Source organism: Actinia tenebrosa, unplaced genomic scaffold, assembly GCF_029948245.1.
Source record: "Actinia tenebrosa isolate PJP-AT-01 unplaced genomic scaffold, QUT_ActTen_1.0 PGA_scaffold11__36_contigs__length_13525064, whole genome shotgun sequence".
Lineage (NCBI taxonomy): Eukaryota > Metazoa > Cnidaria > Anthozoa > Actiniaria > Actiniidae > Actinia > Actinia tenebrosa.
In genome coordinates this window covers 9,631,504-9,656,333 of record NW_028292571.1, presented here as the reverse complement: position 1 = coordinate 9,656,333, position 24,830 = coordinate 9,631,504, and the positions used below count along the sequence as shown (strand labels likewise).

At 37.1% G+C, this 24,830-nt stretch overlaps 3 protein-coding genes across 7 annotated transcripts; 1 reads left to right on the top strand and 2 right to left on the bottom strand.

Moving 5' to 3' along the window:
* The first annotated feature begins 151 nt into the window (after positions 1–151).
* LOC116290995 (mth938 domain-containing protein) lies at positions 152–15,852 on the top strand. 4 transcript variants are annotated; one of them, XM_031698116.2, is made up of 4 exons: positions 152–256; positions 1,637–1,787; positions 2,602–2,697; positions 3,859–5,169. In XM_031698116.2, the coding sequence occupies exons 2-4, from the start codon at positions 1,656–1,658 to the stop codon at positions 3,997–3,999; spliced, it is 369 nt and encodes a 122-aa protein (XP_031553976.2). In that variant the 5' UTR covers positions 152–256; positions 1,637–1,655; the 3' UTR covers positions 4,000–5,169. The 4 variants fall into 4 exon arrangements, 1 of the variants encoding a protein (XP_031553976.2); XR_016119242.1 differs by lacking the exons at positions 152–256; positions 1,637–1,787; positions 3,859–5,169 and adding exons at positions 8,997–12,209; positions 13,189–13,292; positions 15,715–15,850 and having other exon boundaries at positions 2,611–2,697; XR_016119240.1 differs by lacking the exons at positions 152–256; positions 1,637–1,787; positions 3,859–5,169 and adding exons at positions 8,997–12,209; positions 15,715–15,852 and having other exon boundaries at positions 2,611–2,697.
* On the bottom strand, positions 5,474–18,379 carry LOC116290993 (ras-related protein Rab-27A). 2 transcript variants are annotated; one of them, XM_031698114.2, is made up of 5 exons: positions 18,054–18,379; positions 15,718–15,806; positions 14,330–14,475; positions 12,387–12,541; positions 5,474–8,128 (listed from the first exon to the last, which is right to left on the bottom strand). In XM_031698114.2, the coding sequence occupies exons 1-5, from the start codon at positions 18,222–18,224 to the stop codon at positions 7,991–7,993; spliced, it is 699 nt and encodes a 232-aa protein (XP_031553974.1). In that variant the 5' UTR covers positions 18,225–18,379; the 3' UTR covers positions 5,474–7,990. The 2 variants fall into 2 exon arrangements, with proteins under 2 accessions (XP_031553974.1, XP_031553975.1); XM_031698115.2 differs by lacking the exon at positions 18,054–18,379 and adding an exon at positions 16,618–16,788.
* A 923-nt stretch (positions 18,380–19,302) lies between these two features.
* On the bottom strand, positions 19,303–20,432 carry LOC116290986 (melanopsin-A-like). Its single transcript, XM_031698104.2, has one exon. It carries the CDS (start codon positions 20,368–20,370, stop codon positions 19,303–19,305), a length of 1,068 nt encoding a protein of 355 aa, XP_031553964.2. The 5' UTR covers positions 20,371–20,432.
* Between the last annotated feature and the right edge of the window lie 4,398 nt (positions 20,433–24,830).

The window sequence follows — 24,830 nt, the reverse complement described above, 5'->3', positions numbered from 1 at the left end:
AAGAAGGCGTTTAAGTATTATTATTATTAATATTTATTTTTCCTTGACTATTTGTTCATTGCTTTCTATATTATTTATACTTTTCACAGACATTTAGTTTGCTCACTGAAATATTTGTTCTTGATGGGTTACCTGTGCCCAATACACATGACGTCATCGAGCAGCTGATAACACATAGGATCAACATTCTGGTATCGGTTGAAGAGTGTTCGCACAAATTTAGATCAAAACATCGTGGTGTTTATCTAATGCTAAGGTAAATCCGCCGGAATTGAATATTCTATGAATATAATACGTATAGAAACAGCCTTGTAGCTGTTCTGGGGGCAGATAATTCTCCGCCATGTTGGATGAATTTAACAAAAGATTTTCGTCATTAATTAAGTATCTGTTGTTATATCATCCAACATGGCCCCCGTGTTTTTTGTTATTTCATTCGCTTGGGAAGAATTGAAAATCAGCAATTTCAGAAAAACATTTGCATTGGTGAAGATTTTGATGCATCTTGCTTTATACTAAGAAAAAACATAATTAGGCAAAGTTGAATTTGTCAAATTCCATTTGTGACCTTTCACTGATTTCATACACAGATAACCCATAGTGCAGGTCAGGCGACTGCACTGAAAGGAATATGGGTAAAAATCACTAAAGCGGTTAAATATTCATTCTGAATTAATTGTTCCAGCTAGTAGTAAATATAATAATGGCGAGAAACAATCCATCAAATGCATGTCTTCGGGTTTAGGGAAGGAAAAACAAAGTAGTTATGATTCAGTTCACAATTCCGAAAATATGAAGGCATTAAAAAAATGTCTCCTTCAACACTTCCCGCTCGCCTATACGAAGGTTCGTGCTGTAAGCATAACTAGTCAGATAAAATTATGGAGTCAGCTTGGCTTCAATGATTACTACCCAGATTTCCTTTCGGTCCAGTCGTGTAGGCATGAGTTGGTCGACGACAACAGCAGCTCGGCTTCAATGATTACTACCCAGATTTCCTTTCGGTCCAGTCGCATAGGCTTGAGTTGGTCAACGACAACATTTTTTGAATTGACTGTAGACCTGTATAGACATGTGATATCAAAGGAGCTCAATAGACGACGACCTGCACTAACGCGTCATGTGGCCCCATCCCCCTTAAAATGAGTCAAAATGAACTCCAGGAATGAAAAGGGCACATCAAATTTAGTAAGACAGTGAAGTTTCAGCTCCACATTAAATATAAGAGCAAGTATTCTATACTGGGATTTGTATGGGAAAGTGTTGGCTTGTAAGCTTTTGCTATCCAGCGCATTTTCCCATACAAATCCTTATAAAACATTCAATTTTATATCTAATGCCATTTATCCTGTTTCGCTTATTACGAGCTGAAACTCCACCTCCCTACTTATGCCGAGATGCTCTCTTCATTCCTGTTTTTTATTTTTTATTCATTTTGACAAAACTGCTGGTTTTAAGGTAGGTAGGGTCACCTGATCTGTTTGTGCAAGTCGTCTATTTGGATCACAAAACAAAATAATTTCAATCTCCCTATTGTTATGTCCTCCAAATTGAGCTGCATTCCTACGTGTTGAAAGGGGTCTATTCAAGCCATGCATGTGAAGCATTAATCTAATTGAGAATCCTTATCTGACAGACCCTGTAGATCATAAAACATGACCAACACATCCCCTACTGTGGACAAATTGTCATGGGGCAAAATGCACGTGGGTGATCAAGTGTACAAGGACTGTAAACTGTGGCCAGGAGGTAGCAGAGAATGGGATTGGAATGAGACAGGAACTAAGGTTTGTAGTCTATAAACAACCACCAATAACAAGGGTGGATCCAGGGGGGGAAGGCTAAGCCCCCCTTCAGCAGGAAAAAGAACAAAACAAAACTAAAGAATTAGATGCTTTCTCATTGTTTTGTGTTGTGTTGACGGAAGAAACTCAATTAGCACCCCTAAACTCTATTTGCTCTCCCTCTAAACTCAATTAGCCCCCCCTCCCCCCTGAAACCCCCCCCCCCCTGAAACCCCCCCCCCCTGAAACCCCCCCCCTAAGATTTTGGCTGGGTCTGTCCTTGAATAAATCATTACTCTCTCATTAATGCTTAGCTGAAATAAGGTATGGAAAAACATATTGGCCAGTTGACCAAGGCAGGCTGCAAAGCTCAACTTAAGGTCAGCAGTGTTTACACGGCCACATGAATGGTTGGTGGGTGGGCTGTTTTCTCATCTCCGCAGTTCGCTGGGGAAAAAACTGAGCAAGAAGGGAGATGTAGTCCACCCTGTATGTCCACGCAACCAGAAATGAGGTGCTTTTAGCCATATTTCATCATTGGATAGTATGAATTATTAAATGACACATGTTGTACTGCATGAAGAAATAGACAATGCTCACAGGGATTGGCAGAACACAAGAGAAGTATTATAAGAAGATGTGCTTTATAACAGTGCAGCAAGCAAGTTTTTTAAAATGAATATAAAATAGAGTAGCCATTACTTTGGACATGAATGACAATAGAAAGTATGTGCTATGTGCTCTCATAATGAACACTCTGCCCAACCAATCAGAATTTGAGATTTATGATAGATATTTTATATAATCTTGTACACAGCACAGTCCAGGGGTACAGCCAGATGATGTCAAAGAAATCCTGTCCAAAGGCATTGATACCTTGATAATCAGCCAAGGAATGCAGGGCGTACTTCAGGTAACTAACAACATCAATGATATATCTCATCCCAATAGCTACACTTGCATTATGGCATCATAAGGAAGTGCGTATTATAGGCAAAAGTTCCCAATGTCAGATTTTTTAAAAATTTTGCATTATACTAACAGTAAAATAAGCAACAAAAAAATGGGGTTTATAAAAGAGATTAAGACATTTTCATTATATTTTGCTAACAAAAAATTGGAATGACATCATCAAGGTGAGTGCACACTCAATAAATTTGTGCGTTGAAAGTATGTGCACAAACGATGCCCATGAACATCAACTAGTACTACCAGATTCCCTTGCACACTTTCTTTCGTTCGGTGTGATTAGCACCAATTGTCTTACTATTCTCATGAGGAAATACAAATTTGAATTTAAGAGAAAGAAAAATGTGAAGCATTTTGGTTGTCATCATGCAAACATTTGTCAACATTTGCCGTCTTGTGCAGAGAGGTTCATTAACTAGTATGGCGCGCTACCCTAAATCCCCCAGCGCTCAGCCTAGAAATGCATAACAACTTTATTGCCAAAACATGCAGCTTTTAATGAAAAAATAACTGGTGTTTTAATTGAAGTTACATATCATTTGAAGAGATTATATATATGTCCGATTATCATACTGTACAATTATTGCGTGAGGTTTAGCGTGATATCCTAAATTATCAAGACCAAAGGCATGTTATCTGTTGAAGCCACAGCCTAAGAGTGGATAAAACAGCCCAGGTCTTGATAACAAGTTAATACAATATCATGCGAAAACTAAATTCAATAAATGTTTTAAATTATTATACATGTACATGTTTTAAAAAATAAGAATAAAGATTTAATTCTGTTCTTAAAGAAATAGCAAACAGATTTCAATCTATTTTGTGACCTTAAATAAACTTGACATGATAAATGTAATATCTGCAGAACAACCTACAAATAATACATTTATCCTCCACCTAGGCCCCCCACCCCTTCCCCCCTCCCCTCCCCATTTGGGCCGCTACGCAGGCTAACATTTATCAAGTTCACATGATATCATGTATTGGTTGAGGGCTCTTGGCTAATGAGAAGCAAGGTAGTAAGTAAAATGTTAAATTATAATTTAATACAACTCAGCATGAGCTAAAGTTTTCCTTACTCCGGTAAATAAATCGCTATTTCCAGGTGCCGCAAACAACTGTAGATTATGCTAAAGCAAAAGGAACACAAGTCCATGTTTGCTTAACAGAACAGGCTGTAGAGAAATATAATGAACTGGCTTTAAAGGGTACAAGGATTGGTGGGATATTCCACTCAACCTGTTGAAGGAATGACTAATTTAAGCTGGCATTTCACTTTGTTGTTCTGAAGTTATAGGACTTTATTAATCGACACACTCAATAGACCCCAGGCATCACGTTGGAATGCAGCTCAATTTTGAGGACATATAGGTTTCTAATTCTTTTGAAATTTGAAATTCTTTTGTTTTGTCCTCCAAATTGAGCTGCTTACAACCATTTTTCGATTGCAAGTCAAAGCGATAATACAAAGTCGGTAAGTGGGTACCTTTTTTTTAATGTCGTCAGCTCTAGGAAATTTTCTCGTTTTCCATTGTGCAACTCATGTTAGTGGTTTGAGTCTAGGGTTTTCAAGTTTGCTTGGCTATCTTCAGCCATATAATTTTATTCATTAAGCTGTATTTTTTCTTGAAAAAATTTGGCCACTTTCATTCGTAAAATTATCAAGCTGTAATACACAACAATATATAATGTACCAAATATATGGGTAATTGTGTACTTCGTGACCAGCCGACACGTCAGTCAACTATCACGTGACTGTTCGTCCACAGTCACTCGACTGTCGGCCGTGTGTTGACTGTGTATTAATTGGCCAACCATTAGCTCTGTGTTGACTTAGTGTTGGCCAACTGTCGGCCGTGTGTTGACTGTGTATTAATTGGCCGACCATTAGCTCTGTGTTGACTTAGTGTTGGCCAACTGTCGGCCGTGTGTTGACTGTGTATTAATTGGCCGACCATTAGCTCTGTGTTGACCTAGTGTTGGCCGACTGTCGGCCGTGTGTTGACCGTGTATTAATTGGCCAACCATTGGCTGTGTGTAGACCTAGCGTTGGCCGACTATCGGCTGTGTGTTGACCGTGTATTAATTGGCTGACAATTGGCCGTGTGTTGACCGAGCGATGGCCGACTATCGGCTGTGCGTTGGCCATGTATTAATTGGCTGACCATCGCCCGTGTATTGAGCAATGTTCGGCTAATGAATGGTCGACAGTTTCAACAATGTCAACCAACAGTCGGGCAATAGTCCACTGGTCATAAAGTATACACCATTACCCAATGCATGGTTCACTGTCTTCATGATTTTTATGTCTCCAGACTGAACTACCCGACCTAAACTTATACCCTACTAATATGTAATAAATAGTACTAGTTATCAATATTATTCATCCCATCCATGGTGTAACATTACCTTTGAATGATAAACTATGAAATATATATTATTATTACAAATTAGTCTTTTGGATTTAGGCTTTTTTAATATTGATGAACGCACAAAATTAAAATCGATATGGCGGCATTAATTCAATTTCTTCATTTAGATTCTAATATTATTACTATGTTATTGGTTCATTATTCAATATTAGTATTATTACATACCTTAGATAGCTAGTACAACGGTACCAGTACGAGTGCTCTGGTTGGTCAATAACTGTGATATATTAGTGAATGGAGCACAGCAAACTTTGCAAAGAATATTTTAAGAAAACAGCATTCAAAAACTAACAAAGGGTTTTCCTTTTTAATAAAACAATAAGAACAGCTTTTTTTCATGCTTTGTTAAGTAATATAGCACACAGGAAGTGCTGAAAGCGTGAGAAGCTTTCATCTACGTCTGTTTGGCTTGTACTTCTTTCCATACTTCTTTAACTCACTTCCTGCAGGCTGTATTACTGAACAGAGCTGTAAATTAAAAGCTGTTTCGAGTTCCAAATAACAGCTGTGTTTATTGATTACAGACTCTGCTCAGGGTTAGCCTGGAATCAGTGTCTTAATATCCAGAAATACCAATGGTAAAGTAAAGAATGCACAACTTCAACAATACCCTCACTGGAAAACATGAATATCTTAGACACAAAATCAAGGCTTACCCGGAGCAACAGAGCACTCAAAACCAGAAGTATTAATTATTTTTTAAGTATAGAATGAAAAAAATCTTTTTTACTTTTTAGTTTTTACTATTTGTTCTTGTGTTTTTAATCTGCCAGGAATAAACCCTTAAGTTTATATGACACAAAAATAAGTACACATTGAAAAAGTTGATGCAAAATCCATCCCAGTACAAATAGTCTAAATGGCACATACATACCCAAGCCAACCCATTACTACATGTACAGTGTAGCTCATAGCTGATACACCCCCCCTAGTGGATTTTTACATACAGCCAACAGAGTATATCTTAAGGTACTGTACCCTTTAGTATTAATTAACAATTATTCGCCAAAGGCGAAGTGAATATCGGGGAATATTTACCGAGATGCGAGTCTTCAAGCGGCAAGGTAAATATTCCCCAATAATCACAAATGAGGCAAATAATTGTTTTAGTATAAATACGCAGGTGATTCTTTCAAAAAAAGAAGAAGAAAAAAGAAGATAAAAGACATTTTTTTCCGGTAACAGCAACAAAGTGGCTGGCCGCCATTTTGGATTATCGCTGGAGGTGATTATCGTGTGATAGTGTGAGTTTCTTGACTAATCAGCACGTGAGATTTTCTATAATCACCTGCGTATTTTTATTAATAGAAATTACATGTCGTATAATTTTAGACTTGAATATAGAGATTCATGAGCTGTGATTGGTTGAGTGACCAGTGAGTTTGAGATGATATTCACTGCTCGGGCAGTGATTATGAGGTTTTTCACAGTTTACCAGGAGAGCAGAAGTAATAATAATCAAGTTTAATATTGAATGTTGTCTTTTCTCTAATATTCAAGTACTAAATTATACTCAGGCTCGACAGTGATTATGGTGATATTCAACTCGCCGCTTGAAGACTTGCGGCTTACTAATATTCATTGCAGATAATCACTTCACAATGAGGTACATGTATGATTCATTCCAGGATATTATTAATTTTTATATAATGATTGTATATTCATTTAAATAGTTGCGTAAAAGTCTCTTTCTTGAGTCCTTATTATTTTCTTTCCTTTTTAAGACATTCATCTAACTAAATACAGTACCCTGCGAGCAGAGGTTTTTTCTGACCCTCCGTGGGCTGGCTGCTCGCAGGGTATCGAACTAAATTATTTCATTCTACGCTTGTTGTTTGATTTTTTCAAAACAACAACAACAACTACAAAATACTTAAATTAAGATCCACAAGTAAATTTGTTACGTATTTTTGAAGTGTTTGTTTTGGAATGTTAGTGTCAAATGGTCATTTTCCTCAATATGCGAATGAAATATTGTTTTCTGAATTATTCCCTTATTTCATAGTACTTGTCTCTTACAGGACTGCAAACACAGGATCTTTGACTTAGTTCATTATTGGAAAGAAATACTAAAGTTAATCTCTACCCGTTGAGAAAATTTGCAAAACTGAATGTGTCACTTTTCCAAATGAAATTGAAGGTTCCCAGGCCAACAAATGGGAAAAACAACTTTGTTAATTAGAGCTTAATAGCTTGATAACATTTTAATATTTTAATTGCAATGGCTGTCATGTCTTCATGAAAACTCAGTCTTGCAGTGACGACATTTCTATGTCATTAGAGACCTTAAAACCGCTAGGAATCAGGCCCAGAAATATGCCCGCAAACACAGAGAAACACTCAATCAATGAAATTCAATATGACGCAGGGGCGGATCCAGGATTTTGTTCAGGGAGGGGTGCTGCCCACAGTGTTAACCCAGGTATACCACAGTTTATCAAAGCCAAAAAAAAATATGGTTATCTTCAAAGTAGGAGCACAAAGTGTAACCAGGGAAGGGTGCGCACCCCCTGCACCCCTCCCCTGGATCCGCCCCTGTGGCAGCTCTTCCAGCAACAATTTTTTTATGATGCCTTGCTAAATGTAGATAGTTTGACAGAAAATGCCTGACGTCGAACTGCGGTTTGTGGTTTGTCATAACTAGCAAATAAGTCATGCTCAAGGTCTCTATAATTTAAGATCAGCTGTAGTTATAAGACAATATTAACATAACATTGAATGGATTAATTTTACTTTAATGCATTGAATACTAGTATTAATAAATAACTTAATTGCTGCGCTAGAGTGGTGGCTTCTTACATGTTATCAACATGAACATCCGCTACTTGTTTCTTCATTGGCCTCATCTACTTCTCTGAGTTTAGGTCCTCTGTTGGGGTTGTTATTGAACACATTGTTAGGTAGGGTTGCCTGATCTACGCAGTTTTCCATCCGTATCATAACCTAAATGTGGTGGTACAAAAACAAAAGTATTAATAACTTGTTCTTATTCTCTACTTTCACATTCCCATAATGCCTTGCGTTTTTGGGGGTAACCAATCAAAAAACTGTCCCAAATTGAAAGGTTTCTTAATTGAATTTATACTATACCTGCTTTTATCTGTACAATACTGATTATCAGCTTATTTCAAGTTATTTTTGCATGTACAGATCATCAAGAGTTTTGGTCTTACAGAAAATGTATTGACTTACGAAAAAATGTTTAAAATTTACCTTAAACGTCTTCAAGCTTCTATCTTTTTCTGTTTTTTACTTCTTCATTTCATTTTTGGATACCAAACAAGGTATTGTCAACATTGTCTGATAAGCCTTCAGCAAATTAAGTGGGTTTTTACCCTATGGTTACCCCCCAAAGAGGCAAAGGATTATGGGGATGTGAAAGTTGAGAATAGACCTTATTCGTGGTGTGAAAATGTTTTCCCAATTCAGCGTGACAAACCTCTGGGGGAAGGAAAAGCTATTGTTTTGCAACTCGTCGGGATATCATCGTTATTCCTTTCGTATCCTTTGGGTTACTCATGAATTTTTCGAACAGTAAAAACAAAAGAAAATGAATCCCCTGGAGGTTTGTCACGCTGAATTGGGAAAACATTGTCACACCACGAATAACGTCTATTGCAATAGAGTGCATGTGATATAACTGTGGAACCTTTGTTAAGAAATTGTACAAACTTGCACAAATTAAGAGAGTACAAATGATATATCCTTGAAATAGCACAGAAACTAAATAGTGCATAACACATGTATGTCTTTTGTTTTCAGTTGTTTTATTGGTGCTATTTTGTAATAATTACTTCGTACTATTTTACAGATATGTACACATGTATGGTTTGCACTGTAAGTTCAGTAGACCTCAGTAGACCGTAGACCTGCAAAACTTTGCAGAAAACAAAAATGGAGAAGCCAGAGAAAAAGCCTCAAAGCACAGGATGGAACCAACTAGAAACTTTACTCACATGTGACACTGAGTCCAGGAATAAAACCTGGTCACACTAGAGAATTGAGCATCCTCCACCCATGTCTCATGAAGATCGATGACCCATGAAGATCGATCTCAGAATGGTAGAAACGGAGGAGGCGTATGTATTTACATGAGAAACAACCTGAGTTATCAAAGACGCGACGACTTTGATGATGGGATCTTAGAACTCATCACTATAGAAATCTTTAAGCCACGATCAAAATCATTCTTAGTTAGTACTTGGTATCGCCCTCCCAACTCACCCCTCGAGTTATTCACGACATTTGAAAAGCTCATAGATAGCATTGATAAGACAAATCTCGATTATTATTTGTTAGGTGATATAAATTGCGATCTCTTAGAACTAACGAGAACGAACCTAGCTTCATCTAATTTAATTGATATTTTGGATATCTATGGGCTTTATCAGCTATTAATTGAGCCAACACGTGTAACGCATAACACTAAATCATTAATTGACTTATGTGTGACAAACACTCCCAACAAAATTAGTAAGTCAGGTGTGTATCATCTTGGCATCAGTGATCACTCTTTAGTATTCATGACGAGAAAAATTCATTACGAGCCGTCAAAGGCTCGCAAAATTGAGGTACGTAACTTCAGAAATTTCGATCAAGACAAATTTTTGAGTGATCTCAAACAACTGCCATGGTCAGACATCAAGTCTTACGATGATCCGAATGATATGTGGATTCGCTGGAAAACCTTGCTAACCGAGTGTATTGATTCCCACCTGCCTGTTCGCCACAAGCGTGTGGGAAGGAAAAACTCACCATGGATCACAACGGAGCTAATACAGAAAATGCGGTCACGTGACCAATTGAAAAGGAAAGCAATTTCCACTGACAGTGATTTATTTTGGAAAAAATACAAAGAATCGAGAAACAGGATTAATAACGAAATTAGATTAGCGAAGAAAAAATACTTTACGGAAAATTTAGCACTAAATAAATCTGATCCTCGGAAAACATGGCACCTCCTTAATGATCTAAGTGCTCGAAAGGCTAGCAAATTTTCCGGCGTTTCCGAAATTAAAGTTGCCAATAAATCAGTAACCTCACCAAGTGAGATGGCCGAGATTTTCAATGAACATTTCACAAGTATAGGCCAGACTCTAGCCAATAAATTACCTCCATCTGACATTAAATTTGAATCATTTCTGAAACCTACAACTGGTAAAACTTTCGCTATCCAACCTCCAAGTGAGCAAACTGTTTGCGACTTGTTAGGAAGTATAAAGGAAAAGAAAGCTGCAGGCTTAGATAACATACCCAACAAATTGCTAAAAATGTCCGCCTCTATAGTGGGACCATCTCTCACTGTGATTTTTCGACAATCTATTAAAATGGGCATTTTTCCTAGGGAGTGGAAAATAGCGAAAGTAACGCCTATATTTAAAAAAGAGGAGAAAACTGACCTAAACAATTATCGCCCAATCTCGGTCATTCCCACTGCTTCAAAGATATTTGAGAAGATCGTTTATGATCAACTATACGATTATTTGAATGAAAACCAGTTATTGACGGAATGCCAGTCAGGCTTTCGCTCCCTGCACAGCACTGTCACCGCGTTGCTCGAAGCAACGAACGAATGGTCAGTTAATATAGACAAGGGACTACTTAACGGAGTAATCTTCATAGACCTCCAAAAAGCCTTCGACACCATAGATCATGAAATTCTTTTGTCCAAACTATCGAATTATGGTGTAGATGAAGGCTCACTCAAGTGGTTCCGTTCTTATTTACTGACGAGGTCTCAGCTGTGCAGTGTTAACGGAAGTCTGTCTGAGCCTTGTACTGTGAGCTGCGGTGTACCACAAGGCAGTAATTTAGGCCCACTTTTATTTCTCCTGTATATTAATGACTTACCAAATTGTTTGGCGCAAGCCATAACAAGAATGTTTGCTGATGATACCAGCATCAGCGTTCATGGTAAAAATGTAGGAGACTTGGAACCAAGCATCAACACTGAACTCACTAATATACATCAGTGGTTGTTAGCAAATAAGCTAAGCTTGAATGTAGCGAAAACGGAATTTATGATTATTGGGTCCCGCCAAAAGTTCACAGCGCAATGCGATTCCACTATTAATATTGCGATTAATGGAGCTAGCGTTAAACAAGTTGATCACACCAAATCTTTGGGTGTCACTATCGATAAAAACCTTAATTGGTCAGAACATGTTAACAACATTTCGAAGAAAATCTCTTCAAGTATAGGGGCTCTAAAACGTGTTCGCCCATTTATTTCGACCGATAGTGCCATCCAAATCTACGAAGCCTTAATTCTACCCAAACTGGACTATTGTAGTGCAGTTTGGGATGGATTAAGTGATAAACTATGTGTTCAACTACAAAAGCGTCAAAATCGAGCGGCTAGAGTTATCACAAGATCTAACTATGACATAAGATCTAGCCATCTCCTTGACCAATTAAACTGGGATACACTTGCAGTTCGTCGTAAAAAACGAAAAGCCCTACTAATGTTTAAGACGATGCAGGGACGTACACCAGTTTACTTACAAAACCTTTTCTCCGACTACCATACTAAATACAACCTTCGAAATCATGATCATAAACTGTCAATACCTAAGCCACACACTGAATATCTAAAACGATCATTCAGCTATAGTGGGGCAAAATTGTGGAATGACCTACCGTTAAATATAAAAGAGGTCAAGTCAGTACGAAAATTTAAAACGGAAATTGATAGTTTGTACAGTAAGAAAAGTTGTAACTAAGGGCTCCACGGCAAACATGTAAAACAGTAACTAGCTTTTTAATCGTAAATCTTTACTTTTAAATATTTTTAGGCAATCGACTGATGTTTTTACCGTGGCAAAATAAAGAAGCTTCCTTCCTTCCTTCCTTCCTTCCAAATGTCTACACACACGTGACACTGAGTCCAGGAATAAAACCTGGTCACACTAGAGAGTTGAGCATCCTCCACCCATGTCTTCACACACGTGACACTGAGTCCAGGAATAAAACTTGGTCACACTAGAGAGGCTTATAGTAACGGCCAGACATCGAACAATATCCGGTAAGAGCTGGGACTTGTGTGTTCAAATCTTTGCCTTGCTGGTCATTTTGACCAGTAATGTTGAGCCAGAAATGAGGTATGACCGGCATAACTGATCGGCCATTATTTAAGCCCTGATGTACGCGTACGGTCACACAGGCAAACAGTGAAATTAAAGAGAACAACAAGGTCACTAACCTGATCAAGTAAAGCTTCTACTGATTTTGTAACATTTTGTCCAGTTGACGCACTTGTTTCAAAATACTTCAAACCAAGATTTTCAGCCAGTGTTTTTGCTTCACCTTCGTCTACGACCCTTTGTTCTTCCAAATCAGCCTTGTTCCCTAACAATACTGATAAAACAAACATTACAAATCAGCCTTGTCCCCTAATAATAATCATAAATACTGTAGGTGGCATGGGTGATGTAGTGCTTTACTGCTCACTGTAGTCTGGGTTCGAGCCCCAGCTCAGATTGGATCATATGTGAGTTGAGTTTGTTTGATGTGTTGTTCTCTCCCTTGCCACGAGGGTTTTCTCTGGTTGTGGTTAAACACCATTAATACTCTAGAAATATATTTTTAGGTGTCAACAGTTTTCTTAGTTTGGTTTTTCCGGCAAGCTGCAGATTATCAACTTAATCTTGTTTATTCAAACCCATTGTATTTTAAGAAACTGGATTACAGGTTGATGCGCTTTTAAACAAATATAACTCATTGATATAATTGGTAAATATAATTCATTATTACTGTATAATTCACCTTTTCGGCAATAGCCGTCATGTCGTAAACACTTCGTTTGATTGTGTTACGGTCACCAAAAAGTTCATCGTTCTCTGATTCCCATACAAATACACTGAGTTTGAAGAGAAAATTTAGATAGATTTCTTTAGTTAGCTATCTTAACAGCAATAAGAAAAGCTTTAATCAAGCTAGAAAAATGATATTTTACTTGTATTTAGAGAACTAACTAAATGAACCAAGTAAATTGTTTCTTTTAGATTCAGTACATTTGTATGGAAATCCGAGAACAATGTCCGAACTTCTTGGTGACCGTAACACAATCCAACACAATTTATGCCATGTGACGGCTAGCGCAAAAAAGGTGAATTAATCATTTACATGCACAGCAAATTCAAATAACGATACTAAAAAAAATGACAGGGTTAATCCAAACCCAGATGTTTGGATTTACTATGGATCTCACAGAACCGTGGCGACACGTCAAAAATTTGTCCCGCTACCACACCCTAATTCGTCTACTGTCACGCCTAATTTTGTTACATGTATTACAGTGAATACCTTACTGGCAATGTGCTAGATCCAAGACAGTGACAAAAGTAGGCGTGTCAGTAGACAAATTAGGGTGTTGTAGCGAGACAAATTTTTGACCTGTCACCACTGTTCGATGAGATCCGTAGTAACTGTAACAAAATATTCGCTAATGCCTGGCAAAGTATTGCACCAGAGAACAATTAGGCATCGTAGATGTAATTCGTATGGTTCTGTCATGAAGCAATAGACCCTTTTCAAGTTCCAAATTACTGTTGTGTTTCTTGATTACAGACTTGTTTACTCATGCTTAGCTTCGATTAAATTGTGAAAGAATATTCATGTGTTCCAGTCAAGGTTTTCAAGTTTCAAAGTGTTTGTATTGTTCCAGTTGTGCATTCTTTACTTTACCGTTGGTATTTGTGATTAATTGACCTAATTCACTATGATGTCACTGCTTGTTTATGTGGGGGATAGAATCGCCAAGTCCAATAGAAAATTCAACAAAATTTGCTCCTAGTGAAACAGTTTCATCTAAGATGGCCTGGTTTTCAGATATAATATGTGTTAGTATGCACTAAAACATATTCTGAGCATTTGCTGGCTATTCTACTTCTCTTCGTGGATTGATACGAGTTTTAGAACAATTTTCGGAGAATTTGCGTTGATTTGACCCCCTCTGACGACCATGATCCTTTACTTTTAAACAATAGATTGTTGAAGATTGTTTTGATGTGACGTCATAGTGAATTAGGGCAATTAGACACTGATTCAAGGCTAAGCCTGAGTAAATGAGACTGTAATCAAGGAACACAGCGGTAATTTGGAACTTGAAAAGGTTCTATGGGTAAATAGGGTTTCCTTACTTACCGATATCAGGATTCTCGCAGTAGGCATGAGTCTGTAATTGACTAAGCCAGTTGCGGATATTTACAAAGGACTGTTCATTTGTAAGATCAAATACCAAAAGAAATCCCATGGCATCACGGAAGAATGCTGTAGTTAGACTTCTAAACCTGAAAAATTATCATTTACAAATCACTACAATTCACATACATCACTGCTGTTTTCATTACGATATGTGCTGATCAAGACAACAGTGGTTACATGGAAATCGGGCGATAGACCCCTTGCAGTCTGTTTGAATGCAGCTCAATTTAAAGGACTTAACTATAGGTTTCCAATTCTACAAAGGAACCAGTATGTCACCCTCGTTAAATAAAGTCAATTTATTTATTCATTTCTCATGAGATTGAAATTCTTTTTGTCCTCCAAATTGAGCTGCTTTGACGTCACATGCAAGGGGTCTACGAGTAGACTATTATCAATCAAAGCACATAAAGGTATTGAACAATTATTTATTTGTTTGACGACAGTGCATTGCCCAAGTCCCCTGTCAAGACTTGTTTTGATCAGCACGTAATGAAAAGAGTGGTAAGATTTTCAGACATAGGCACCCAATTTTTTCAACGTTTCATGTCATTTCCATATTATTATAAAATAACTGTAGTTATAAATCTCACATTCTGATTGGTTGGAAGTATTGTACATTATGAGAGCACAAGCACATGCACTTTCTATTTCGTCATTTGTGTCCATTGGCAGAACACTTGAGAAGTATTCAGAAAAACTCCACTACGTTTCATTATTCTCCAAAAACTTCTCTTGTGTTCTAGCTGTCAATAGTCCTATTTCAAATTCAGTAAATACCGGTGTTTTATGAATAAAACTCATTCAGCACAGGCTTTGCCTCGTATAAGAAAAAAACTGTTTTCAAAAGTCAACTGTAATGTATAGCATGTGCAGCTTGAACACTTCCAATGTTTTGAAATCCTAAGCACTTTTAAAGTTATCTGTGAATAGCTGACTTATAAATGAGGCTAAGCCTGTAGGAATGAGTCTGTCTTCAATAACAGTGGTATGCATTTAATGATTGGTTGGGAGAGTGTGCTTTATGAGAGCACACAGCACGTGCACACACTTCAATTGCATTATTCCTAAAAAAGAAATAAAAAACTTGCTTGCTGTGCTGTGTAGAATTATAAAGCACTTGGGGATTGACAGAACACTCCAGAAATGTTGAGAAGCACTCTCAGCTGCTACATGTCATGCTTCTCCTAACACTTCTCTTGTGTTCGGCCAACCCCCGCATGCTTTATAACTGCACATAACACGCACGCATGTTTTCTATTTCTTCACAAAATTCCCGTTAGTTTAGTCAGCATAATTATTAAAGTCATTTGTTTTTCATACAGTACCGTTCTTGACCTGCCGTGTCCCATAACTGCAAGTGAATTCGCTGTCCTCGTGTTGAACGCACTCCATCTGTACTGATAGGATGGTGTACCTAAAGACAAATAAAAATGCTTTCATCACTGGATGTACTATCCCCTACCCCTACCCCTACAGGATGGTCTTGTCAGGCAAGCAAGGTGAGTTAACATTATATTAAAGAACTGCCTTCACAATACAACATGCATTATGAATGACATTAATGAGTTCGCACGATCAGGAAAGAAAATCTATAAGACAATTATTATTACTGAGGCAGGTGAATAATTTACGAAGATATTCAAGTTTGAAAATTAAATATTTTTTAATAAAACCATTCAACACCAATGATAATAAGCAAATATATAAGAACATGGAATTTCATTTTGAAGTTATCGAAAATGAGAACCACAAAATAAATTAAAGTTATAACAAAAACAAACTTAATCTTGAAAAATTTTAACGAGGAATAAATATTTTGACAAATGTCAGCACATGCTTATTCGATTGAAAATACAAATGCTAAAATCTGGCATATTTGAAATATTTTAACCTGATGTTAAAATACAAGTTACAGTGTGGACAAGAAGGATTTTCTTTTTTTGACGAGACGGCTATCTATCGGTTGTTTTGATCAGGAAAAAAACAGCTGCTCCGCTTGACGTGTTTGAAAGTAGACGAACAGATTTACATACAACAAGACAACAAAGACAGTAGTATTCATCCTACAACATATAGAATTGAAAATAAATCTGGTTCGAGATTCGAGAATTAAAGGTATTTCTTCAATAATCAAATAAATACAAGCTACAATAATGTAGTTATCGTGTAGGGATGCAATGAAGAATCGCCCTTCCTTCGTTCATCAACCATATTTTTTTACTTACAACACGCTTTTCTCTAAAATCTATCCCCACTGTAGATATAAATTTAGGATTAAAAGATCCATCTGTGTATTGATAGAGAATACTCGTCTTTCCAACGCCTGAGTCGCCGAGAGCAAGGAATTTTAGCAGATAATCGTAATCACCTCCCGGGTCCGCCATCTTGAATCTTGTTGTCTCATCATACATAATAATAGACACATATAACAAGCCTTCTGATTCGATACATGGAATATAACGAGAATCGTGATTGGATAAGACCAAAGCTTAATGTTTTATATATTTGAGGGCGGCAAAATTAACTTTATATCATATTCGATATTTTAGAATTAGTATTAGCCTCGTTTAGTAAACAAACAATATTAGAATTAGTATTTACCTAGTTCAGTACATAGTACAAAGACTATTATGTCAAGCTAACATAAAAAAATAAAAAAGATAAAAAATAAAAAATAAAAAAATGGTTGTGCGTAAAACATCAAAGCGATGCTAGTGGCATTTTTTCACAAGTGGTAAAGCAGAGTCAGTCATTAGATCAAGTAACCAGAAGTTTCAGGGGCGGATCCAGGGGGGTGCAAAGGGGGGGCTGTATACCCCTTTTCTGCACGTTGGTTATGTCTCTTTTGGTGAAAAATACTTGCATGTTTTTTTACATTGTTTTTCCAAGTTTTGTGGTCATTCGCAAAATTTGGTCATAACCCTCCCCCTCCCATATTTTTTGTCTGGATCCCCCCTGAACTCATTTAGTTACCTTACTCATTGCACTGGTATGTCGTTGTCGTTGTTGTTGTTTTTGATTTGGAACAACAATTACCAAGTTGACCTTGTTTTGAGTGTTCTCACCAAATTCCGAAGGTGTTTTTAGGGCGATGTAAAAAGGGGGTCCTTTAAGGGGTGAAATGGGATGGCTGGGATTCGCCCTTTTTGGCCTGGGAAAATGGAATTCACAAACAAACAAACAAAAAAACAATCACAAAATGGGAACGGGATTGATATTTGAGCAAAACATGGGCTGCGACTATGGGATTTGGTCTAGGGGGCTAGGAAATGGGATTACGATCCCCTACTGGCATGGACCCTCTGAAGAAAGAAAAAAAAAAAATATATATATATATATAACTACAACAACATCAGCTCGTTGCATCATCGGTTGCTATTGAACACTGTGACAAGTGTACAGTACTTGTTTTGATAATGACAGGTTAGTGTTGTTACTACGATGAAGTAAAACGGACGAGGAATCAATTTAAAAATGCCGTTAACAATTCGATCTTTATAAGGTTTTACATAAGTATTGTTCTCGATATTTCATATGTAAACTTGCAACTGTTGACGAGGAAATGCCAATTGATAAAAGCAAAGGAAAGTGCAGAGAGTCGGTTGTTTATACTCTTACATATTATTGTACTATGAACAAGTTGTAAAAGCTCATAACATACCACTCTTTTCTCTCGGAAGTCGATTCCAATTGTCGGAACAAAACGAGGGTTGAAACGACTGTCCGTGTACTGGTAAAGTAGACTTGTCTTCCCCACACCAGAATCACCAAGCGCTAAGAACTTGATCAAGTACTCTTTACTAGTTATCGCTTCGTCTTCTTCATCGGACATGGCCACGTGAACAACACTATATGGCTGGCGGATCTGATAGCGTTTTGTTTTGAATTTAAATCAAATGTTGCATTCACACACCTATTTATTTAAAGGCTTTATAGTGAATTCCGATATGTTTCTGTAGAAGTTGATTATAACTGAGATCACATCTGCTATAAATAGATGTGATTTTATTGTTGCCATGCCAACCATGGCAAAGCTATCTACAGTATATATCTGGATATATATAGAGGTAATATTTGCAATTGCTCTCCATAAAAAAAAAATCATTTCAAATTAGTTTATGACTGAAGGTTCAGCAAGGAGAACTCAGTTACGACGAGCAGTCGATCGTCTAATAATGACTAGTGAGTCACGTGGCAGGGTGTAGCAGGTTAATGTCGTTTATAAGTAGGACCACCTGTAATTGTAGAATAACATTATTCTTTGTTCACACAACATACGGTCAGTCAGTCTTGCAGTGAGGGTCCAGTAATCAGAAACCAGCAGTATTATTAGAAATACTCTACTATGTCACGGGATAGCAGTGAAAACCATAACGCTCGTTTCTCACCAATGCGACCCGGGTTCGATCCTCGGACTCTTCGTTTGTTAGTAGAGCTGTTTGATGGCTCTCTCTTGTCATTTGAGGGTTTTTCTCAGTGTTCTCCACTGTTCCACCCTCTGCAAAAATCAACTTCTAAATTATAATTCGATCTAGAAAGGGCCTGGATGAAAATTACAAATCTAGTTACCCTATTAATTTGGTAGTTTCTTCCTTCCTTGCTTGCTTGCTTGCTTGCTTGCTTGCTTGTTTGCTTGCTTGCTTGCTTGCTTGCTTGCTTGCTTCCTCGCTTGCTTGCTTGCTTCCTTCCTTCCTTCCTTTCTTCCTTCCTTGCATGCTTGCTTGCTTGCTTGCTTCCTTCCTTCCTTCCTTGCTTCCTTGCTTGCTTGCTTCCTTCCTTCCTTCCTTCCTTCCTTTCTTTTTTTCTTTTTTCTTTTTTCTTTTTTTTTTGTATATAATTCTTTAAACTAAAGACACACATCTGGAATCAACAATGAAATACCAAAACAGCGACTCGAAATATGTACAATATTATGTACAATGAGTATTGACGTTAGTGTTTTGATGTTGTAAATTGCTGGGATTGGCTAAGTCAAGTTGGATGTCAACGCGACCCTTATTTGGTTGAGAAAGAGCTGGCATAGGAAGTACTACCACTGAATGTCTACTGATAAAAACGTTGGATATTGCGAATAACTTTGTAAGCATCTTTTTCCCGGCCTTTCTGAACTTAGAGAACATAAAGAAGTAGATGATTGGGTTATAAGATGAAGACAACTTGGCAAATAGTGAGGGTAAAGTACAGAGTAAAGGGGAAATAGTTGCTGAAGTAAAACTGGAGTACATCGATACTACAGCATACGGACCCCAAGCTACCAGAAAAGCGACCAGCATCACCAGTGACATCTTAATCGTTTTAGCTTTGGCTTGAATCGTTTCCTGCGTCGGACGTGCGACGTTACCCCACCTTTGCACAGCATTCTTGGCCATTTTTCGTACTACGATGTAAATGCTAATGTAGCAAAACGTTGATAAGGCAACTGGTATAAAGAAAAAGAGGATAAATAAGCACAAAATAAATACTTTGTCACTTGTTACAGAGGAATGCCAGTTGATTGAGCATCCAGAATAGCCTAGCTCTGGCCCAAACGATGACCATCCTACAAGAGGACACACGCTCCATATGAATGAATACAACCAAAGGCCAGCCACAAATAATGCCATTTTTCTCTTTGCTACTTCGTTTATTGCGGCCGTTTTAAGAGCGATCCATCTTTGTAATGCTAAAGCCACTAAGTGGACCATAGATGATAGTCCAAGAAGTGTTGATGAAAAAGCAAAGTACTGACAGATAGGTTTATCAACCATCCACCAATATTTGTAATTGGCGTACGCAGCAACGGGCAGAACTACCATGGCTCTCAATAGATCAGAAAAGGCCATGCTTAGATATAAGTAGTTGGATGATGTCAGTAATGATCGATTGCCTAAGAAAATGATCACGACACCACTGTTGAGCAAAAACGCCAAAACAGAAAGCACAGAAAAGTAAACAGAGATGGCTTGGTAGTAATGGAGCTCGAGGAGATCGGTAGGCATTTCTGGTGGTAAATGAGTGCAAAACCTGAAAGAAAGATAGGAAGCACATGTGAGACTCTAAGGGACAGGGCCACCCAGAAAAAGAAAATGTAGGACTCTAAGGGACAGGACCACACAGATGAAGAACATGTAGGACACTAAGGGACAGGACCACCCAGAAAAAGAAAATGTAGGACTCTAAGGGACAGGACCACACAGATGAAGAACATGTAGGACACTAAGGGACAGGACCACCCAGATGAAAAACATGTAGGACACTAAGGGACAGGACCACCCAGATGAAGAACATGTAGGACACTAAGGGACAAGACCACCCAGAAAAAGAAAATGTAGGACTCTAAGGGACAGGACCACACAGATGAAGAACTTGTGAGACTGTAAGGGACAGGACCACCCAGATGAAGAACATGTAAGACTCTAAGGGACAGGACCATCCAGATGAAGAACATGTAGGACTCTAAGGGACAGGGCCACCCAGATGAAGAGCATGTAAGACTCTAAGGGACAGGGCCACCCGGATGAAGAACATGTAGGACTCTAAGGGACAGGGCCACCCAGATGAAGAATATATAAGACTCTAAGGGACAGGACCACACAGATGAAGAACATGTAAGACTCTAAGGGACAGGATCACCCAGATGAAGAACATGTAAGACTCTAAGGGACAGGACCACCCAGATGAAGAACATGTAAGACTCTAAAGCCCCGTTTACACTGGCGATTTTTGCAGCGATTTTTGCTGCGATTTTTGTAGCAATTTTCGGAAATATGAAATATTTTGTCTCATCCTTCAAAAGAGACATTCGTCTAGGAAAATGTTGGTATCCTGAAAAAAACTTTACAAGTAAATTCTTTTCCATTATTTGTTATGGACAAAATCGCAAAAAAATCTCAGCAAAAATCGCTTCAAAAATCGCTAGTGTAAACGGGGATTAAGGGACAGGAAAGAACGAGCTTTTCATTTAAAGGGCACTTAGATTGGGCATAAAGATGAGTAGATGTTTTGGCGTATTTTGACAGTCTACCAATATGAACTAGACAGATTTGAAATGAAGAAATAACAGAGAAGGGTTTATATTGTTAAAACAGGATTGACCCGTCTAGAAGTGATCAAATACTAATATTACCTTTACTAGCAGTAAGATTTGATGTAAGATTTGATAGACTTAGTTTAGAATAGCAAGATATATATCCCTCTTTAGCTGAACGATGAAGCAAGTCATTATTCCTAATCGATGGATTCAATGACCTAAACGTTTTTTCAATTTCTCATTATTGATTCGGTTTTTTAGTGAACATCCATTTTAATCCTAGTGTTTGCTTTAAATAATGCGATCCCCTTTCAGGAAGCAAACAAAATGGTCGTTAATTTGCAACAAGGCTACCGATTCCTTTTTATGAAGTTTCCTGGCTATCATATTATAATTCATTGTTTTATCGAATCATGCTTATCTAGAAAAGAGAACTCAAATTTCCCCCATTATTCTTAAAAATACAACTTAAAATGAGTAGTATTCTTGAGTTTTTATATTTAACAATCATTTGTGAATTCACTACAGAAGACGAAATTAATATATCTTTGTATTCACGTATGGTCATTGAATAATACTGTAATCAGTTTTGTGTTTCTTTTCAATTGTTGCCAACACCATTTGGTAGCACAATTTTCTAATATCCGAAAAATCGGAAAGAAATGAAATGATTTGTACAGGAAACTACCACATTGTTCAATATATAGTCAAATAGAAAAATAACAATATAGAAATTACTCTCAAAAATGTGTTTGATCAACACAGTACAATTAAAAATTGCTGTCAAGAACGTGTATTTCGTAAAGTGCTAGAATATTTTCGGTGTTAATTAAAAACAATCCCCATGTAAATATGACTATGTAAGGAACTCTGAGGAGGAAAAATGGAGCTATGGGCGAACGAAGTTGACTGATTTTTCAGTGTAACTGTATGGCGAAATCTTGCTGGATGATACCTAATGTTAACCAATATGGAGGCCAAAATTTCAAAGAAAAATAATTCTATGACAACTACTTATCAGATTCACAAACGTGTAAAACACTAAAAATATTTGGTTTGGCAAACAAACAAACAAACAAAAAAAAAAAAAAAAAAAAAAAAAAAAAAAAATCATTACACTGACATTTAAACCCGTAATCAGCCTAAAGTCCGGATTACGTTAAAAGTCAAATTTGCTCTACTTGGCAACGAAACGGCGAAACGATCTGAAATCTCCCATACCATGTCATTTCATATTTCTCTAAAACATATCAAATAATCAAGTTTATAGTTTTCATAATTAAGTTTAAGCTGGTGTTTGACGTCACGAGAAAACGATGAATGAATGTCGTTCATTAACTTATTGGAATTAGTTTTAATGCATGTGTAATATGCATCTAAACTTCTGTCAAAAATGTACCAGATGTTCTCCGGGTTCTCCTATTTTCCTATAAATCCTCCTCAAAATCAACTCCTAATTCCTAAGTTTGATTGTGGAACGAGGGCCAAAGGTTTGTTAGCATGCTGGCAATTATTAAAGTGCTAACCTCGTAAAACAATTAGGGATTGTTTGTGTTTTTATTTATTTATTTCCCTCAAAATTTTATTCGTTTATTTCAAACAGCAGTATGTCCTTGAAAAATTACCCTACAAAAAAAATTTCAGCTGAAACTCATTTTACTTTGATATCAAACAGTTAGGGTGTATTTCATTCAGCTTAGACTAACGAAAATAGTGATTTTTACCATCTCAGTAAAGTATTGGATACATTCCTGATATTAAGAAAAGCAACGACCAGATAATGAAAAATTGGAGACACACTTTTGAGAAGTGATATCTTGAGATCTTGGAAAGGTAATAAGCATTGCTTTCCGATTATTCTCGGCTGTCGTGGAACTCCTCAAAGATGCCTAGACGAAATGTTGAATAATTCGCTCTAAATTAAAAGGATACATTTATTTTACAAAAAAACTAAAAAGTAATAGTTTCTAAATTTATACAGTTTCAGAAAATGTCTACTTTATTGAGGTTTTGATTTAAAAGGTTAATCGCGCTATGAAGAGTTGATTCACAGGAACTGATCTGCACGTACCTTCTAACCATGGGAGCCAGAGTTCGAACGATATTAACGTAAAGAGTAGCCCTGCATTAAAGAAGGCTATATAAGAAATGGTGATAAATAGGGTAGCGATTTGAGAGCCAGGGATATCACACTAGTGCCCTCCATGAGAAAGACCACATTAAGTTATCTTAATAATCAAGAAAAATGTAAAACCAGTGCAGACTTCTTCTCACTTAATCGATGTAAATAATAAATATCCAAATAATAAACGCACGTTGAATATGAACGCTTAAGTACCTGTTCTGGACGCACTTGAAGGCCTTCGATCGATCTCCAATGATTATTCACATTAATCTCCGAAAACAAATGATGATATTTCTCTAACAAGAGGGAAAATCTGTGTTTGCCTCCAAGATAGTTGCGTGTCAAATATCGGGGGGAAAGAAAGCGTTTTGGAATTTAATCATTAGTTAAGAATGGAACTCATTTTCATCTTTGCCTGGTAAGAATGAGAATGAATACAAACATTAATGAAAAAGGCAATGAAGAGCGTCAGCTGTAAAATTAACAAAACAATTAACTTGGTGACGAGTAAAGATGGGTAAAACCTTCTTAAGATAGTGTTAGGTGTTGTCTCGTTGTTAATGAATAAGATGGAAGAAGATAGTCATGCATAGTGTATTAAGTCTTGTCTTGTTATTAATGAGTACGATGGAAGAAGATAGTCATGCATAGTGTATTAAGTCTTGTCTTGTTATTAATGAGTACGATGGAAGAAGATAGTCATGCATAGTGTATTAAGTCTTGTCTTGTTATTAATGAGTACTATGGCACCTGTGATAAGAAGACACACTTGGAAGCTTGAAGGTTGCACGAAGTATCCACCAACGACATACAGCATATTTAAAATACATAATAATAGTTATAGTTATACTTCAACTGTTTAATTCTAAAAATTGGCAAATAAGCCAATTCAAAGTGGGAACATCGAAACTATCGTACTTCAGATGCTATTGCTGTTATATTGAACACAGTTTCAGTTAGCCGTGATCATTGTAAATGTTGTATGAAGTAAGGTTGTATTTTAGTTTCCGCGTCTGCTAAATAAAAGTGTTCACTGAATAAGGGTTTGTTTTACAATAAATATAGGAAGAAACGTTTGGGACCCAGAGGAAGTGTAGTGTTGAATATAGACACTTGCATGGATATCAAGGTACACAGAACATCATCATCATCATCATCATCATTACCATCAACATTACCATCTTCATTACCATTATCGTCATCATCATCATCACCATCATCATCATTTTTACCATCACTATCACCATAATCATCTTCATACCATCATCATTATTATTGTCATCATCATTGTCATCATCATTGTC

Excerpts from the sequence above, each read along its gene's own strand:
- LOC116290986 (XM_031698104.2), bottom strand. The coding sequence starts at position 20,370 with ATGCCTACCGATCTCCTCGAGCTCCATTACTACCAAGCCATCTCTGTT.
- LOC116290995 (XM_031698116.2), top strand. The coding sequence starts at position 1,656 with ATGACCAACACATCCCCTACTGTGGACAAATTGTCATGGGGCAAAATG. Across the intron at positions 1,788-2,601 it reads GGAATGAGACAGGAACTAAG|CACAGTCCAGGGGTACAGCC; the intron begins GTTTGTAGTCTA and ends TCTTGTACACAG. Across the intron at positions 2,698-3,858 it reads GAATGCAGGGCGTACTTCAG|GTGCCGCAAACAACTGTAGA; the intron begins GTAACTAACAAC and ends CGCTATTTCCAG.
- LOC116290993 (XM_031698114.2), bottom strand. The coding sequence starts at position 18,224 with ATGTCCGATGAAGAAGACGAAGCGATAACTAGTAAAGAGTACTTGATC. Across the intron at positions 14,476-15,717 it reads GACACGGCAGGTCAAGAACG|GTTTAGAAGTCTAACTACAG; the intron begins GTACTGTATGAA and ends ATAATTTTTCAG. Across the intron at positions 12,542-14,329 it reads CTGCGAGAATCCTGATATCG|TATTGTTAGGGAACAAGGCT; the intron begins GTAAGTAAGGAA and ends TTGTTTTATCAG.